This window comes from Lathyrus oleraceus, chromosome 3, assembly GCF_024323335.1.
Source record: "Lathyrus oleraceus cultivar Zhongwan6 chromosome 3, CAAS_Psat_ZW6_1.0, whole genome shotgun sequence".
Classification (NCBI taxonomy): domain Eukaryota; kingdom Viridiplantae; phylum Streptophyta; class Magnoliopsida; order Fabales; family Fabaceae; genus Lathyrus; species Lathyrus oleraceus.
In genome coordinates, this window is record NC_066581.1 from 233,459,394 (window position 1) to 233,476,680 (window position 17,287).

Consider the following 17,287-nt stretch of genomic DNA (forward strand, 5'->3'; position numbering starts at 1 on the left):
AACCCATTTCCTTTGCAAACTCTTGCATCTTTCGCTCAGTAAAATCTGATCCTTGATTTGTTGTTATACTTTCTGGGATTCCAAATCTATATAATATTTGCCTTTGAATGAATTCAATGACAGTTTCTTGATCCACATTTACTAAAGGTACTGCTTCGACCCATTTAGTGAAATAGTCAATTCCTACAAGTATGTACCTTTGACCCTTGAATGAAGTAGGTCGAATTTCCCCAATTAGATCTAATGCCCAACCTTTGAAAGGCCAAGGCTTGATAATTGCATGAAGCTCACTTGCAGGAGCATGTTGAATTCCTGCATGTACTTGACATTCTTGGCAACTCTTAGCAAACTATATACAATCTTTTAACATGGTGGGCCAATACATTCCATATCTGAAAAGCAACCATTTCATCTTATGGCCTGCCTGGTGTGCTCTACAGGCTCTACTATGTACACTAGATAATGCTAAGTACGCCTCGTTTTCTCCTAAACATTTCAACAGGATCCCTTCAGGGGTTTTCTTGAATAATTCATTCCCCATCAAAACATAAGATAAAGCCCTGTACTTGGTTTTTCTTTCTGTATCTATCGAAGGGTCCTTGAGATAATTAATAATTGGATTCCTCCAATTTGTATCCATTAAGGTATCAATGGCCAGTACTTCAAACTCTTCTTTGTTAGCATATCCTAACTGAGTGCTTTCCAAATTTGTCGGAGACAATCTGGCAGCCATTGCTTTTCCTCTTACTTCGACAAGTTCCTCTAGCTTCTCTTTTGAAATTCTATACCCTGAAGCTATTTGTGCTAAGTCATTAGCTTCTTGGTTTTTTATTCTAGGAACATGTTTTATGTCCATGTATTCAAATTTTTTGAGCAACCTATTTGCAATGATGAAGTATATAATCAAATTTTCTTTTATACATTTGTACTCCTTCGTTAGTTGCTTAATTACTAATTTTGAGTCTCCTTTAATTTCGACCCTAGTTGCCCCCAATTCCAACAAAGCCTCAAGTCCTGCAATGAGGGCTTCTTATTCTGCCTCGTTGTTAGAACAAAGGGGACCTTCGATTCTATATTTTAGTTTTGTTGGAATTCCATCTGGAGAAATTATCATGATCACAACTCCACTTCCATCCTTATGAGTGGAACCGTCGAAGAATAATCTCCAAGGTTTTAACTCAACTTGAAGTTGAGGACTTTCGACCACTGCGTGGTCTACAATAAAGTCTGATACTATTTGTCCATTCATTGCTCTTAAAGGCATAAAGGCTAAAGAGTATTCAGTGAGGGCTAATGCCCATTTGCCAACTCGACTGTGCATTATTGGCTTTGATAACATATACTTAATGACATCAAAGTGTGAAGAGACGTATAAATCAATAGGTTTTATATAATACTTGAGTTTAGTACAAGAGAAATGCAATTTCATTAGGACCACAAGGTATGTCGAATGGATTGCAAACATAGTTCCTGTTATCAAGAAAAATGGCTCTTTAAGAGTATGTATAGATTTTCGTGACCTAAATGCAGCAACTCCTAAAGATGAGTATCCAATGCCTGTGGCAAAGATGCTGGTTGACTCAGCTGCAGGCTATGAATATCTTAGCATGCTTGATGGATATTCTGGCTATAACCAGATTTTCATTGCAGAAGAGGATGTTTCCAAAACAGCCTTTCGATGTCCATGGGCAATAGGCACTTATGAGTGGATAGTTATTCCCTTTGGTCTAAAAAATGCTGGGGCAACATAACAGCGAGCAATGAATTCTATATTCCATGATTATATAGAGACATTTATGCAAGTTTACATAGATGATATTGTGATAAAATCTATATCAGACGAAGATCATCTAACCCATCTCAGCCAATCATTCGAAAGAATGAGAAAACATGGCTTAAAGATGAATCCTCTTAAATGCGCATTCTTTGTGCAGGCTGGAGATTTTATGGGCTTTGTGGTCCATAAAAAGGGGATAGAAATCAATCAGAATAAGACGAAGGCTATTATGGAGACCAAAGCACCATCAACTAAGAAAGAATTGCAATCATTATTAGGAAAGATAAACTTCCTGAGAAGATTCATCTCAAACTTAAGTGGTCGAACTCAAGCCTTCTCTCCCCTCCTACGCCTGAAACAAGGGAAGTTTGAATGGAATGATGAACATCAAAAGGCATTCGACAAGATTAAGCATTATATGACGAATCCTCCTATCTTGGCACCACCATGTGGAAAGAAGCCTATGATACCGTATATATCAGCTTCCGACACTACTATAGGTAGCATGTTGGCACAAGAGAATGAAGATGGCGTCGAAAGAGCCATTTATTATCTTAGTAGGATTTTAAATGATGCAGAAACTAGATACACTTCAATAGAAAAGTTGTGTCTTTGTTTGCATTTCTCTTGTACTAAACTCAAGTATTATATAAAACCTATTGATTTATACGTCTCTTCACACTTTGATGTCATTAAGTATATGTTATCAAAGCCAATGATGCATAGTCGAATTACTCTTTAGCCTTTATGCCTTTAAGGGCAATGAAGGGACAAATAGTATCAGACTTTATTATAGACCATGCAGTGGTCGAAAGTCCTCAACTTCAAGTTGAGTTGAAACCTTGGAGATTATTCTTCGACGGTTCCACTCATAAGGATGGAAGTGGAGTTGGGATCATGATATATTCTCCTGATGGAATTCCAACAAAACTCAAATATAGAATTGAAGGTCCCCTTTGTTCTAACAACGAAGCAGAATATGAAGCCCTTATTGCAGGACTTGAGGCTTTGTTGGAATTGGGGGCAACTAGGGTCGAAATTAAAGGAGACTCAGAATTAGTAATCAAGCAACTAACGAAGGAGTACAAATGTATAAAAGAAAATTTGATTATGTACTTCGTCATTGCAAATAGGTTGCTCAAATTTTTTGAATATATAGACATAAAACATGTCCCTAGAATAAAAAACCAAGAAGCTAACGACTTAGCACAAATAGCTTCAGGGTATAGAATTTCAAAAGAGAAGCTAGAGGAACTTGTCGAAGTAAGAGGAAAAGCAATGGCTACCAAGTTGTCTCCGACAGATTTGGAAAGCACTCAGTTAGGATATGCTAACAAAGAAGAGTTTGAATGGGGAATGAATTATTCAAGAAAACCCCTGAAGGGATCCTGTTGAAATGTTTAGGAGAAAACGAGGCATACTTGGCATTATCTAGTGTACATAGTGGAGCCTGTGGAGCACACCAGGCAGACCATAAGATGAAATGGTTGCTTTTCAGATATGGAATGTATTGGCCCACCATGTTAAAAGATTGTATAGAGTTTGCTAAGGGTTGCTAAGAATGTCAAATACATGCAGGAATTCAACATGCTCCTGCAAGTGAGCTTCACGCAATTATCAAGCCTTGGCCTTTCAGAGGTTGGGCATTAGATCTAATTGGGGAAATTCGACCTAATTCATCCAAAGGTCAAAGGTACATACTTATAGGAATTGACTATTTCACTAAATGGGTCGAAGCAGTACCTTTAGTAAATGTGGATCAAGAAACTGTCATTGAATTCATTCAAAGGCAAATATTATATAGATTTGGAATCCCATAAAGTATAACAACAGACCAAGGATCAGTTTTTACTGGTCGAAAGATGCAAGAGTTTGCAAAGGAAATGGGTTTCAAATTATTAACATCCACACCCTATTATGCTCAAGCCAATGGGCAAGTCGAAGCAGCCAATAAAGTAATAATTGGTTTAATCAAAAAACATGTAGGGAAGAAGCCAAAAAATTGGCACAAAACTTTAGATCAAGCACTTTGGGCTTGTCGAACCTCCCCTAAAGAAGCTACTAACACTACACCTTTCCAACTTGCATTTGGACATGATGCAGTATTACCTGTCGAAATCTACTTGCAATCAGTGAGAATCCAAAGACAAGGAGAAATTCCATCTGACCTATACTGGGAAATGATGATGAATGAACTGGTTGATTTGGACGAAGAAAGATTGCATGCGTTAGAAGTATTAAGAAGACAGAAGGAGGGGGTAGCAAGGGCATACAATAAGAGGGTCAAAGGTAAAACTTTCACTATGAATGATTTAGTTTGGAAAGTTATATTACCTATGGATCGAAAGAATAAAACATTAAGAAAATGGTCTCCACATTAGGAAGGTCCTTTTAGAATTTTAAAAGCATTTTCAAATAATGCATAAGAAATAGAAGAACTAACAGAGGATCGAAGAATCCTAAAAGTAAATGGGAAATACTTAAAGAAGTATAAACCATTTGTGCATGTAGTTAAAATCATAACAACGTAGTAAGCAAAGAACTATCATAGCCAAAATGGTGAAGATATTTAAACTCCAAATTTTGCAAAAATGGCTTTCATCTTAATCAAATTACAAATGAACAAGAGTCTAATAGAACAAATACAAGTGGAAATCAGAAAGGAACAGTGGCCCTCATCCGATCATACTTTATCTTCGCCAAGCCAATCTTGTACTGAACAGCAACTTGAACCCCTCTAAGGCGTGCAATATCTTCATTCATAGCAGTAGCCTTTTCGACGTGATCTACGCTCAGCTTCGCCAGATTATCAGCTTCAGTACTATCCAAGCCTTGGATAGCAGCCTGCTTCGCCTTAGCATCAGAAATCTTCTTCTGCAATTCTATAATGTGAGATTCCCAGAGTCGTATTGAAGCAGTATAAGTGTCGAATTCTGCTTGGGCTGATTTTCTGGAAGCAGCTAACTCCTCAGAGGCTTTTGAAGTTCGAAGGGCATTATCAAACTCAGTGGCTTGAGCTTGTTCAGTTGATTGAAGCTTTGCTTTGGCATCCACCTCACTACGGTATTCAGCACAAACTTGGTCAATGAGGTTCTGGATGTCGATAAGGGCTTCACCTATATCAGTGGGGCAAGAAGTGATGTTGATCTTGCTTATCAGCTTCTTTATGCCAAAGCTTGCTTCCACATCCTTCTTTAATTCTTCAAGGAGATCTACATCAAAAACAGCCTTCTTCACATGCTTAAGGAGTTCGTCATGTGATGCTTCGTTTGCACTAGCACCAGAATGGGTCAAAGGTCCATAAATGCTTTGTTCTGAAGAAGATTCTCTTTGAGCCATCATCAACCTTACATACTTGAGGGGATCATTTTGTTTCAAAGCATTTTTCTCCTCCTCGGTAAGTGATATAGGCGAAGTCTGGATGATGGATGGTCGAATATTAGTTGGATTTGGGACCGTTTCGACATTAACATCACCAGTTCCAGTCTGATTTCCTTCAGGATCAACTTCTTCCTTACTCATGTCTTCATCTTCGTGAAAGTACCCCTCAATCTCATCAGAATCCTGATCATCCTCCTCAGCATAATCTGAAGGGAACACAACTCTTATAGGAGAGTTACTGGGAGTATCCTCAGAATCTTCTTTCTCTTCTGAGTCCTTCTCTTCATCTTGCTTCAAATCTCTTTTACCATCTTCACCAGGAGAAGAGGTTTCTTGTTCGTTTTGGGCATTATCTACTTCGAGATTTTGGGCTCCAAAAGATCCTTTGTTTTGAACAGCACCGCTGGTTGTCGGAGGAGGAGATGAATTCATACCGCTCGAAGGATCACTCTGATTGCCAGTAGAGATGAGGGGAGTGGTAGGTTTTTCCTGAAAACAAAGTGTTAGAATAAAAGAGAAGTTTATCAAAAGATAAAACACTCAAGATAGAAGTTTACTTGTTGAGCCTCAGGGTCAGAAGCATTGCTCCCAATGTGCTCCAGCGTTGTGCCACTAGAGGGTTGGGATTGAGTTTACTTTGAAGAAGGAGGGAGAATGTTGATTTCGACACCTTGTTGTTTGTTTGTTTGGTAAGGGGCAGCTGTTGCCTTATTCTTTTTCTGTTTTTTCTTAAGTGGAGTTGGATGAGTTTCTTCTTCATCGTCTTCGATAAGAATTACATTTCCAGTGGGGACTTTTCTTTTCTTGGGTGTCAAAGGAGGCTTGCCACTACCCTGAAAAAGGAAAATTATAAACAGTTATAAAAATACGAAAGAGACAAAGAAGTTATTTGATGTAATACCTTTGAACTCTTCTTCGTTTTTTCTAGAGCAACATCCTTGGCAGAAGGAGCTCTATGGCTTGAAGAGGTAGTTGTCTTAGAAGCAGTATTCGAACTAGCTTTCGCCACAGGCTTCTCTTTCTTCGCCATCTTCCTTTCGACAGCTAAAGAAGAATATGAGTTAGTCAAAACATGCAAATGTTTAAAAGATTAGCAAAAGACGAAAGGGAGTTGTAAAACCAAGAAATCCAAACATTCCACACCTTCACATGTCGGAGAGGTAATTCTCACTGCGTCCAAATCAAAGTGAAGAAAGCCTTTGAAACTGTCTAAGGTATGTTTGGTTGCAACTACTCTTTTGGCAGGTTTTTGTTGGTCATTTTTCAGTTCATTAAAAATGTTCCCACATGTGAACCAACTTGGGTAAGGGGGAAAATGACATAGCAAAGTCTGCACTGGGTAAATTTGGAAATTTGGGTGGTTCGCACTCAAAGGCCAAATCATATTTAAATTCAGGTTTTATAGCTTTGGGAAATTTCTTTTTGGCAATATGTTTTTCAAATTTCTCTTTTAAAATGGGTGTTGCGTAACAGACAGTTTGAACAAGTTCCATTGGGTTATAGACAGTTTCAAAGTACTTTTAGAATACTTGGATTTCTTCAGAATGAGTAAGCTTACCCTTGTAGACATTTTCCTGCAAAGATGAAAAGGCCTTCGTTAGACGTTCCTTGATTTCAGTAGTAGTAAACATATTCTTTGAATAGAAATCTATCCACCAAGTGGCGAACCCGTTGGTAGAATGGAACGACAGTTGGTATGCTATTAGGTGAAATTCAGCAAAGTTTGCATGAAATTCCTGATGCGTTGCAATGTCTCGAGCGCTCCAATCAGTCCCTGCACAACATATCTCACGCTTTCGATTGAATAAAGAGACAGGAATAAGTTGACACAACCCAAATTATCGAGAGACGAAATTAGGTTGGTAAGCCAACAAGAAAACATGGCTCTTTACTGGCAAGATCCTTGAAACAAGCAGCCTTGGGAAGAGAAAGGCACGCCATATATCTTTGATCTCTGTGTTGGCGTCCTTAACAGCATCTTCGAACGAAGCAGTGAACCAGGAAGGACCAAGGTTCGACTGGAAAAAGGAGCCATCGAAGGAGAGAAATGGTGACGCTTTGCAGATTGTCCACATCATCAACTGGAGTCAACTGAAGGAGTCTGGTGCCTTCAATGCTTCGATTTACTATCTCTGGGGAATTCTCATCAACAGTTCCATGTGTTGGAAAAAAGGATTCGAAGGTGGCATTGAGCCACAATTGAAGAAGCCAATAAGGCCCAGATAGTAATAAGTTGGTACCAACTTTATACTCCTTTAACTTGGCACTAGCAGATCCTAGACTTTCATACAAACTAGCCAATAGAAGCTCACTTAAACACACTCTTCGACCAGCATGCAATTGGTTAGTAAGTGTTAGAAACCTCTTTGCAACTTGCAGAGATTTACAGCAGAAGAAGAACTTGGATAACCATAGACCCAATAATGCTATATGTTCTATGTCAGAAACTTCTTCCCCATCAGCATGATACGAATTAATATAAGTATTGAACGAAGCGTTCTTGACGTTAAAGTCAATTAAGTTTTCGCAGTCTTGATAGGGGTCGAAGGTTTCCCCTGTCGGAGGAAGTCCAGAAATGGCAGCTACGTCGAAGAGCGTAGGAGTCATCATTCCAAAAGGAAGATGAAAGGTGTTATATGTACAATCCCAGAAATACAGGCTGGATAATAATAAAGGTTGGCAGTAGCTAAACCCCTGCTTCGACATCTGAATCAGGTCGAAAATGCCCAATTCTTTCCAAGATGAAGCTTTCTTTTTCTCAACTTTCGTTAACCAAGCTAAATAGGATTTGTCTAGAGTTGGACAAGAACGAAAGGGTCTGAAACTATCAGTAATAAAATCCAATTGAAAAGCCTCTCTTTGGACTGAATCTTCAGCATTTCTGGAGGAAACGGTTTTGTTGGCTATGGGTTTTGTTGTGTGATAACAAGGAAAAAAACTTTACACATTTCTCTAAATGACCTTCAGGAACTAATGGGCCTAAAAACCCTAAAGTATTTCCAGAAAGTAAACAAGGAATCATTACCTGGGAAGCAAATATTGATTTTTGTTCTTTGATGAGTTTCGAAGCAGTAATGTACTCCCGATCCCCAACAGTTATGACTTTGCTAGTTGGAATGTTTTGAGAAGCAAAACTTTTTGAGGATCCAGCGCTTTTAATGTTCTTTGATTGCTTTTGTTGTTTATCATAAGACATTGTTATGGTTTTTTTTGGAAGTTTTGAAGGATTGGGGTTTTAAGGAAGAAGAAGCGTTTTCAGAGAAGTTTTAGAGGTGAACTCAGGTTGAAGATGAAGATTTTTGTAAAAAGGGAAGAATGAAGTGACAATAAGCTTTTATACTATTAACCTACGAAGCTTGTTGGTTACACCTTGCCAAGGTAGTGGACCATGTGATGGCTTTTCTGTGAAAAAGGTACATGGATTACTATTCATTATTCTTGGAAGTTGGAATTCATGATGATAATAACTGCGCACACATCTTGATGAGACGTTTTGAAAAAGTAAATCATGATTAACTGACAAATATGGACTTTTAGGTCTATGAAAGGTCTCTGGTCGAAATCTGGTGATTACAAAAAATGCCCATTTCTGCATTGATTCGAAATATACATTTATTGGGGGCAATTTGTTAGCTGGAGATTTCGACAATTAGGCGAAGTTCTTTGAAAGTGTTATGTTTTGGAGAACAAATAAAAATGGATGTGTCGAAGCTATTGATTAAATCCTTTTCTTGGGAGAAAGGACATTTCTTGTCGAAGCTTGAAACTTAGAAGATTTTATGGGTCTCCACAAGTTCTCTTCGACGTAGGCGTTTGACAGATTCGAAGCTTCAAGTGGGAAAGATTTGAAATTCAAACGAAGCAGTTTCGTCAGACCAACGCGTGGAAGCATCTGAGACACGCAACGCTTGAAAATGTCGAACGTGACAGTCATCTGTGTAGAGACCGTTAGGGTCGAATTGTTATAAATATGAGTCTTAGTTTTAGATTTCGGTGTGTTCAAATTGATATACAAAATTCACTAAAATACTCAAAGTACCGGAGCGAGAGAAACGAGTCTTTGTTGAAAATGTATGTATGAAGAACACCATGATAGTATTTCATATTATACTTTTTATGCAAGTTATTTAAACTACAATCATTTACTGTCTTTTCTTCTGTCGAATTGCCCTTATTTTCAGTATTTCATCATCACTTTTACCTTTGCATTTACATTTCGCCAAACTTTCATTTCCAGCATTTTCTCAAAACTTAAAACTTTTACTTCAAGTTATTTATCTTTACCTTTGCCAAGTACTTTTGTTATCTTAAAAAACCTTTTTTACAAAGTTACTGCCATTTACTCTTTATCTATAAAGTCATAAATATCGTTTAGAGTTATTGTCGAAACCACCTTTTACCATTCATAAACCAGAAACAAACTTAATCATGAGTCAAATCACCATAATAATAGTTCTTGAGACACATGTCCTAGGATCAATCTAGTCGATCCTGTAAGTTACCAAGATTTATAATATTGGAGGACTAGCGGTTGTTTGTCAGAAATTACTGGTAAACAACCTGCAATTAGCAGGAATATTATATATGTTTCTTGTTTGGACAAGTTTTGTTTTTCATTCATAATGAATAACAATTATTGCTCTATTTATTTGAATTATGTATTATATGCTACTGTACAAATGAACAATGGATTGCATGCCCTTGATCTTGAAATGACAATTTATAACATTAATACTATAAAGATGAAACCTAACAAGTTAAATCCAAGTTACCTTTGGCATTGTCGCTTATGCCATATAAATGAGAAGCACATTTCCAAACTCCATAAAGATGGACTCTTGGACTCTTTTGATTACGAATCATATGATACATACAAATCTTGTTTAATTGGAAAAATGACAAAGTCCCCATTCACAGGAAAAGGTGAAAAGGCTAATGATCTTTTGGCATTCATAAATACTGATGTATGTGGTCCAATGAACATATCAGCCATAGAATGTTTTCAATACTTCATCATATTTACTAATGATTTTAGTAGATATGGTTATGTGTATTTAATGAAACAAAAATCTGAATCCTTTTAAAAGTTCAAGGAATTCGAGAATGAAGTATAAAAGCAATTAGGTAAGAATATTAAAACTCTTCGATCAGATCGAGGCGGTAAATATTTAAGCCTAGAGTTTGATGACCATCTAAAAGAGCATGGGATTATATTCCAACTTACTCCTCCTGGAACATCACAATGGAATGGCGTGTCTAGAGAAGAAATTGAACCTTGTTAGACATAGTCCTATCCATGATGAGTCATTCCGATCTTCCAAACTCCTTTTGGGGACATGCTTTATTGTCAACAGCTTACACACTTAACCAGGTTTCATCCAAAAAGGTTGAGAAGACGCCATATGAGATATGGAGTGGTAAGAAACCACATATGTCTTACATGAATATTTGGGGTTGCGAATTTTATGTGAAACGGAAAATTTCAACTAAGCTCGAGCCCAGATCTGACAAATGCTTATTTATGGGGTATCCTAAAGAAACAAGAGGATATTACTTCTACAATCCTTATGAGGGCAAAGTGTTTGTCGCTCGAACTAGAGTATTTGTGAAAAATGACTTTATTTCCAAAGGAATAAGTGGGAGTAAAGTAAAGCTTGAAGAAATTCAAGAATCACAAAGCATTGATACACCTATGAAGGAACTCGAGTAGGAAACACATGTAGTTGTGAAAGAGCAACCTGCTCAAGTAGAACAAGACCAATGTAGGTCAAACATGATATGTTACCAACCTGGAGATATGGTTATCTTGTAACTGATCAAGGTGATGTATTACTCATGGATCAAGATAGGGGTGGACAAGAAAAAACCACCAGAGAATAACCAACTGAACCGGTTGCAGGATGCTGTTTCGGGTCGGGTTAATTCGGTTTGACGGGTTGGACGGGTGTTGCAAACGGGTTCAGAGGGGTGTGTGTGGTCGGGTTCGGTTTTGATTTTTTGGCCCAACAAAATTTGAGCCCGACCGATATTATATTCAAGCATAATCCATTCCATTACTATCAAGGAGAATTTTGGCACCCAGCAGAATTTTGGCCCAACAAAATCAGATTGCTCCTCCAAAGCTTGCGCCGTCCACCCTGAACCCTAAAGCTTGCGCCGTCCACCCCTCTGAAGCTTGCGCCGTCCACCCCTCTGAACCCTAAAGCTCCGTCCACCCCTCTGAACCCTAAAGCTTTAGCGCCGTCACCTTGCTTCATCTCCAAAAGTAAAACAAAATCGCTATCTATGTCTCTCCTCCGCCGTCATCACTGTCCTTTCCTCCTTCATCATCACTGAGCAGAGAATCATTTGTATCTTTATCCCTCTTAATCACGTTCTTTTGTGTTCGTATTTGCTTTCTAAACACTAAGTCTTTCTTTGTTCTTGATTTCCGATTTTGTATTTTCAGGTTTTGTAATTTCAAGAGTTCTTTGAGTTAATGGAAGGTTAGATCATTGTTTATGTTTTTAAGAGCTTTAATCTTTTATATACTGTTTTAATAACTCCATTTGTTTTATTTTTATCGAGATATGGAAGAGGCTGTAGAAATGCAAGGAGCTGGAGAAATACAAGGAGCTGGAAATTTGCATAATAACAGTAAGTTTAGTTTATTTTATGTATGTTTTGTATGCCTATGTCGATATATCATGTTGAATATTTTTCATAATAACAGTAACTCCATTTGTTTTGTATGCCTTATTAAAAGTTTAAGGTAATAGGTCCTTTAAGATTAAGACATATGACTACATAAAAATAAGATTAACAAACTTTGAAACTAAGCCTATAAACACTTAACGAGTTGATGATGTTGGTTGTGTGTTGATTATAATCTTCATTAATTTTTAGTAATGGAGAATGTTACTCAAAACCAACCTTCTTCATTAACATCTGGTGTTGGTGCAACTGATGTTGCTGCCAATGAAATTCATGTTGTTGGACTTCCTCCAATTGGAAAGAAGAGAAAACAAAATGCTAATGGTCCTAGGAAATCCTCTCCTGCTTGGGACCATTTTATTAAATTGCCTAATGAAATTGAAGCAGTAGCTGCTTGCAAACACTGTCATAAGAAATATTTGTGTGATCCAAAAACCCATGGGACATCTAACATGCTTGCTCATACAAAAGTATGTACCAAGATGCCACAAAATGATCCTACTCAAACTGCCCTCTCCTTTGCCGGTGGAGAGGGTGGTGGCTTGGTTGTCGCAAGCCAACGATTTAATTTGGCAGCTTGTAGGAAGGCTATTGCTCTCTTTGTGATCCTAGATGAACATGCTTTTATGGTAGTTGAAGGGGAAGGCTTTAAGTTGTTATGCAAACAATTACAACCCCAATTAACTATTCCATCAAGGAGAACTGTGGCGAGGGATTGTTTTCAACTTTTTGTTGATGAAAAAGCAAGATTGAAAGGTTATTTCAAATATGATTGCAATAGGGTAGCCTTAACCACTGATTGTTGGACATCCATTCAGAATCTTAGTTATATGACCATAACTGCACACTTCATTAACAATGATTGGAAGTATGAAAACATGATTCTAAGTTTTTGTTTAGTTCTTAATCATAAGGGTGAGACAATTGGTAGAAAAGTTGAAGAGATTTTAAGGGAATGGGGAATAAGGAATGTGTTCACAATCACTGTGGACAACGCAACATCTAATGATGTAGTTGTTGCTTATTTGAAGAAGAGGATTGATAATATGGGTGGTTTAATGAGTGATGGATCTTTCTTTCATCTTCGTTGTTGTGCACACATTTTAAATCTGGTGGTTTGTGATGGTTTAAAACAGAATGATTTATCCATTTCTGCCATTAGAAATGCTGTTAGATTTGTTAGGTCATCACCCCAAAGATCTACAAAGTTCAAATAATGTATTGAGTTTGCTAGAATTAATTGCAAGAAACTTCTCTGTCTAGATGTTCCGACAAGGTGGAACTCATGTTATTTGATGCTAGATGCTGCTGAAAAGTATCAAGCAGCATTTGAGAAAATGGAAGGTGAAGATTTTAGCTATTTGGAATTTTTTGGATTAGTTGCCCCCCCTACTCTTAATGATTGGGAGAATGTTAGGTGTCTAGTAAGTTTTTTCAAAATTTTCTATGATGCTACTATGGAATTTTCTTCGTCAAAACAAGTATCCCTTCATAAGTCATTCCACCAACTAGCTTCAATACATTGTGAGCTTAAAAGATCATCCATGAACTTGAACACAATTTTAGCCTCAATGGGATATGAAATGAAGAAGAAGTATGACAAATATTGGGGGGAAATTGAAAACATCAACAAGTTTATTTATTTTGGCGTGATTCTTGACCCTAGATACAAGTTAGGATATGTAGAGTGGTGTTTTAATGATATGTATAATGGCGAGTCGGTGCCTTTACTAATATGATTAATGTGATAAAAAAGGAGTTGTTTAAACTATTCAATTGGTACAAGGGTATACATGAAAAGCAACATGGACCCTCTACTAGTCCTAATGAGGGTGGTTCATTTGGTGATGGTGTTCCTAATGTTGAAGTTCCATCTCATTTTGCAAGGGTTGAAGCTTTTAAAGAGCACCTTAAACAAAAAGATTCAATAGATAAAAAAATGATCTTGAGAGGTATCTAGATGATAATTGTGCCGATGATTTTAACTTTGACATCCTTATGTGGTGGAAACAAAACTCTTGTAGATACCCTATTTTATCAAAAATGGTGAAGGATATTTTAGCTAGTCCAGTATCCACTGTCGCTTCTGAAAGCACGTTTAGTACCGGGGGCAGAGTTCTAGACACATATAGAAGTTCACTAACCCCTGAAATGGCAGAGGCTTTGATTTGTGCACAGGACTGGTTGAAACCTACACTTAGTCAATTCAAGGACTTGAATATAAATGAAGAATTTGAGTTGTCTGCCACTATTGTTTCAGGTATGTAAGTATTTGAGTATGATTATTTAGTGTATTAATGTATTGGCTTTGGTTTTGATTTAATTATTTGGTTTCTGTTTAATTTTATGCAGAATTTGGTGGTCCCTCTACTAGTGGATCAACATCTGGTGATGGATCTAATGCTGTTGGAAACGGAAATGAACCAGTTGTTGGTTCATCTCAATCACATACTTGATGATGGTTGTGGTTTTTGTATTTTTTCATTTGATTTACTTATATCTATGTTTTTTACATGTATTAATATATTTTTGTGTTTCGTTTCAGTTTGTTTTTTGGAGTCATTTGTGAAAATGACCTTATTTTGGGCTACTGATTATTTTGATGATGGTTGTGGTTTTTGTATTTTTTCATTTGATTTACTTATATCTATGTTTTTTACATGTATTAATATATTTTTGTGTTTCGTTTCAGTTTGTTTTTTGGAGTCATTTGTGAAAATGACCTTATTTTGGGCTACTGATTATTTTGATGATGGTTGTGGTTTTTGTATTTTTTCATTTGATTTACTTATATCTATGTTTTTTACGTGTATTAATATATTTTTGTGTTTCGTTTCAGTTTGTTTTTTGGAGTCATTTGTGAAAATGACCTTATTTTGGGCTACTGATTATTATGGATAATCAGCTTATCTATCAGCTAATATCCTCAACAGTTATTTTTTTTGTGATAATATATCAACCAATAGTCCTGAAGAGGTTTTTGATGCTTTGAAGAATCAGACTGTGGATCTGGTTTTAACTGCTCATCCTACGCAGTCGGTTCGTCGATCTTTGCTGCAAAAGCATGGAAGGTTTGTACTGTTTATGGAATTGTGGATTACTGCATATTATGCTGAAAATGATCACAATGAATTTGAAAACAGGTTATCACAGAAGAGCGCGACATAGCTCTCAACAAAGTCCGACCTGAAAATGAGTTGTCTAAGATTTTAAAGTTTTCAGGATGGCAACACTTTGGAAAATGAGTTGGAAGTGGTGGAAGGAATGAAGTTAACTAGAGGCTACATATCTCCTTATTTTATTACAGACCAGAAGACCCAAAAATGTGTAAGCACAGACTTATTCTTTTGATCAACACCTCCATCTCCACTTTTCAGAGACTCGTCAACACTCTCGGAACCCCCAAAGACACGCCAGAACTCCGCGAGAAACTGTGAGAGATCACTGCACCACTCTCTCACTATATGAATCGGAAATTTTGTTTGTTACTTCTATTTTAAGATACTGATTGTATTGATTCCTTCTCTGTTTTTGTAACTTACAGACACAAGACCAGACTCCACATTGGACAATTGGTGAAGGATACGTCGGATAAACTTAAACAAGCTAGTGAAATTGATCATCATGTTGATGTTAATGTGAGTTTGAAGTTCTATTATCTATTTCGATTGCATGCGCAAACAAATCAGTTTATTGGTATTTTATGATCTATTTTTAAAAACCATGAGTTTCTTTAAATGAATCTTATGATCGAGTTTTTTATTTACTATTACAGTAGTGGTTGCATTTGCATTGTAATTCTAGTCTTATGAAAAATTATGGATAAAATATGGCTGAGACTGATGTAATCGCGTTGATTGCCATTGCGGTTTTAAACTGCAATAAAACCAAAACCATGCTTGTATTATGAATGTTTGTTGTATGGTTATCAAATCAAATAGTGAATTGGAGACCTATTGAATCGGAATCAAAATGATGAATAACAGTGGCTCACTATACAAAGTTGAGAAAAAAGAGTTGTGGACTATGCTTAGTTTAGGAAGCAATTCATTATCATAGACCATGATTTATACTAGTGAATCTAATTGATCGTGATGAATCGGAATTCAGGAAGAGATTCATGTCCATAATAGATACACACTAGAGCTTTGTATCGATTGGGTAAAGTTTTGTATTGAATTGAGATACGATTTGTATGTATGATAAGATACTAATAACCATGTTTGTTGTAGTTATTTATTGATGTACTAGTGACTTGATCTCAAACTCTTTTTACTTGAAAGTTAAATAAGAAGAGATTTTCAAAAAAAAATTATATCTACAGGCAACCAAGAAGATAGCAGATGCTAAATTGGCCAAAGATTTTCAGGCAGTGTTGAAAGAATTGATCCAAAAGGCGTGTCTTCTTCTTTGTAAGTTTTCTGGGTGGTGCAAAAGATTTGTGAAATGATCACTGGCGACATTCTTCCATGGGAAATTAAATTATTGAAAAATTGAACTTGCATCTATATTATCCTAAGGCTACTTTTTCAAATTTAGCCATTTGCATCTTTTTTGTTGCTTAGCTCTTAAAAATTGTTCATGCTGCAGACAGGAGGTAATATCCTTAGATAATGAGATTTCCTTCAATGAGGCTATCATCGAGGAAAGAGAACAAGGTATTCAAGAAGTCCAGCAGCAGATTGGGGAAGTAAATGAGATCTTCAAAGATCTTGCCGTGCTTGTTCATGAGCAAGGAGCAATGATTGGTAACTAGTTCCCCCCAACCCCCGCCCTTCATTTACTTTTGTTATTTATGCATCCTCTATCAAGTCGTTTTATATGTCTAGACTGGTTTATAGTAGTTGATGTTGAGAATTTCCATTTTGCAGATGATATTGGATCCAACATTGAGCATTCCCATGAAGCCACTGCCCAAGCAAAATCAGAACTTATGAAAGCTTCTAAGACACAACGATCAAGTTCATCTTTGGTATATAGTATAAGTTTTTATTTTATGATTGAATTGTTGATTTTGAAGTGTCCTCTTCGTCCTGTCACTTTAATTTAGATGTGGCAATTTTTGATTAAATATAAATGCTATGGCTTAGTAGATTTAAACCTTCCTCACATTTTATTGTTAACACCAACGAGATACAAACCTTCCTCACATATTGTACTGAACTTACACAAGGCTACAACCTTACAACATCTTAATTTAATATTATTGTGTCTTCTTCTTTTATCTCTTAAAACATCATGTAACTTTTCTTTGTCAATCTCATATTGTACTAAATTTTTACTCTTACTTTCTTTTGATCTTTAAAAAATTGCCATTAAGCCTAATGATTTTATTCTATGTATGAATTTATCACAGAACTTTGATTTAAATAAAAATATTACCGGTTCTTAAGTTATAACTTTGTGCAGCTAAGGGAAGCAATGGAGAGAAGTTCT

General features: G+C 36.6%; 1 protein-coding gene and 1 pseudogene across 1 annotated transcript; one reads left to right on the plus strand and one right to left on the minus strand.

Annotated features, from left to right (window-relative positions):
• Positions 1 to 349: 349 nt before the first annotated feature.
• On the minus strand, positions 350 to 856 carry LOC127130604 (uncharacterized). The gene has a single exon (XM_051059585.1). It carries the CDS (start codon positions 854 to 856, stop codon positions 350 to 352), a length of 507 nt encoding a protein of 168 aa, XP_050915542.1.
• A 13,038-nt stretch (positions 857 to 13,894) lies between these two features.
• On the plus strand, positions 13,895 to 16,978 carry LOC127130605 (uncharacterized; annotated as a pseudogene).
• Positions 16,979 to 17,287: the final 309 nt, after the last annotated feature.

What these genes read in the sequence shown, in the direction of transcription:
- LOC127130604 (XM_051059585.1), bottom strand. Translation starts at nt 856, where the DNA reads ATGGACATAAAACATGTTCCTAGAATAAAAAACCAAGAAGCTAATGAC.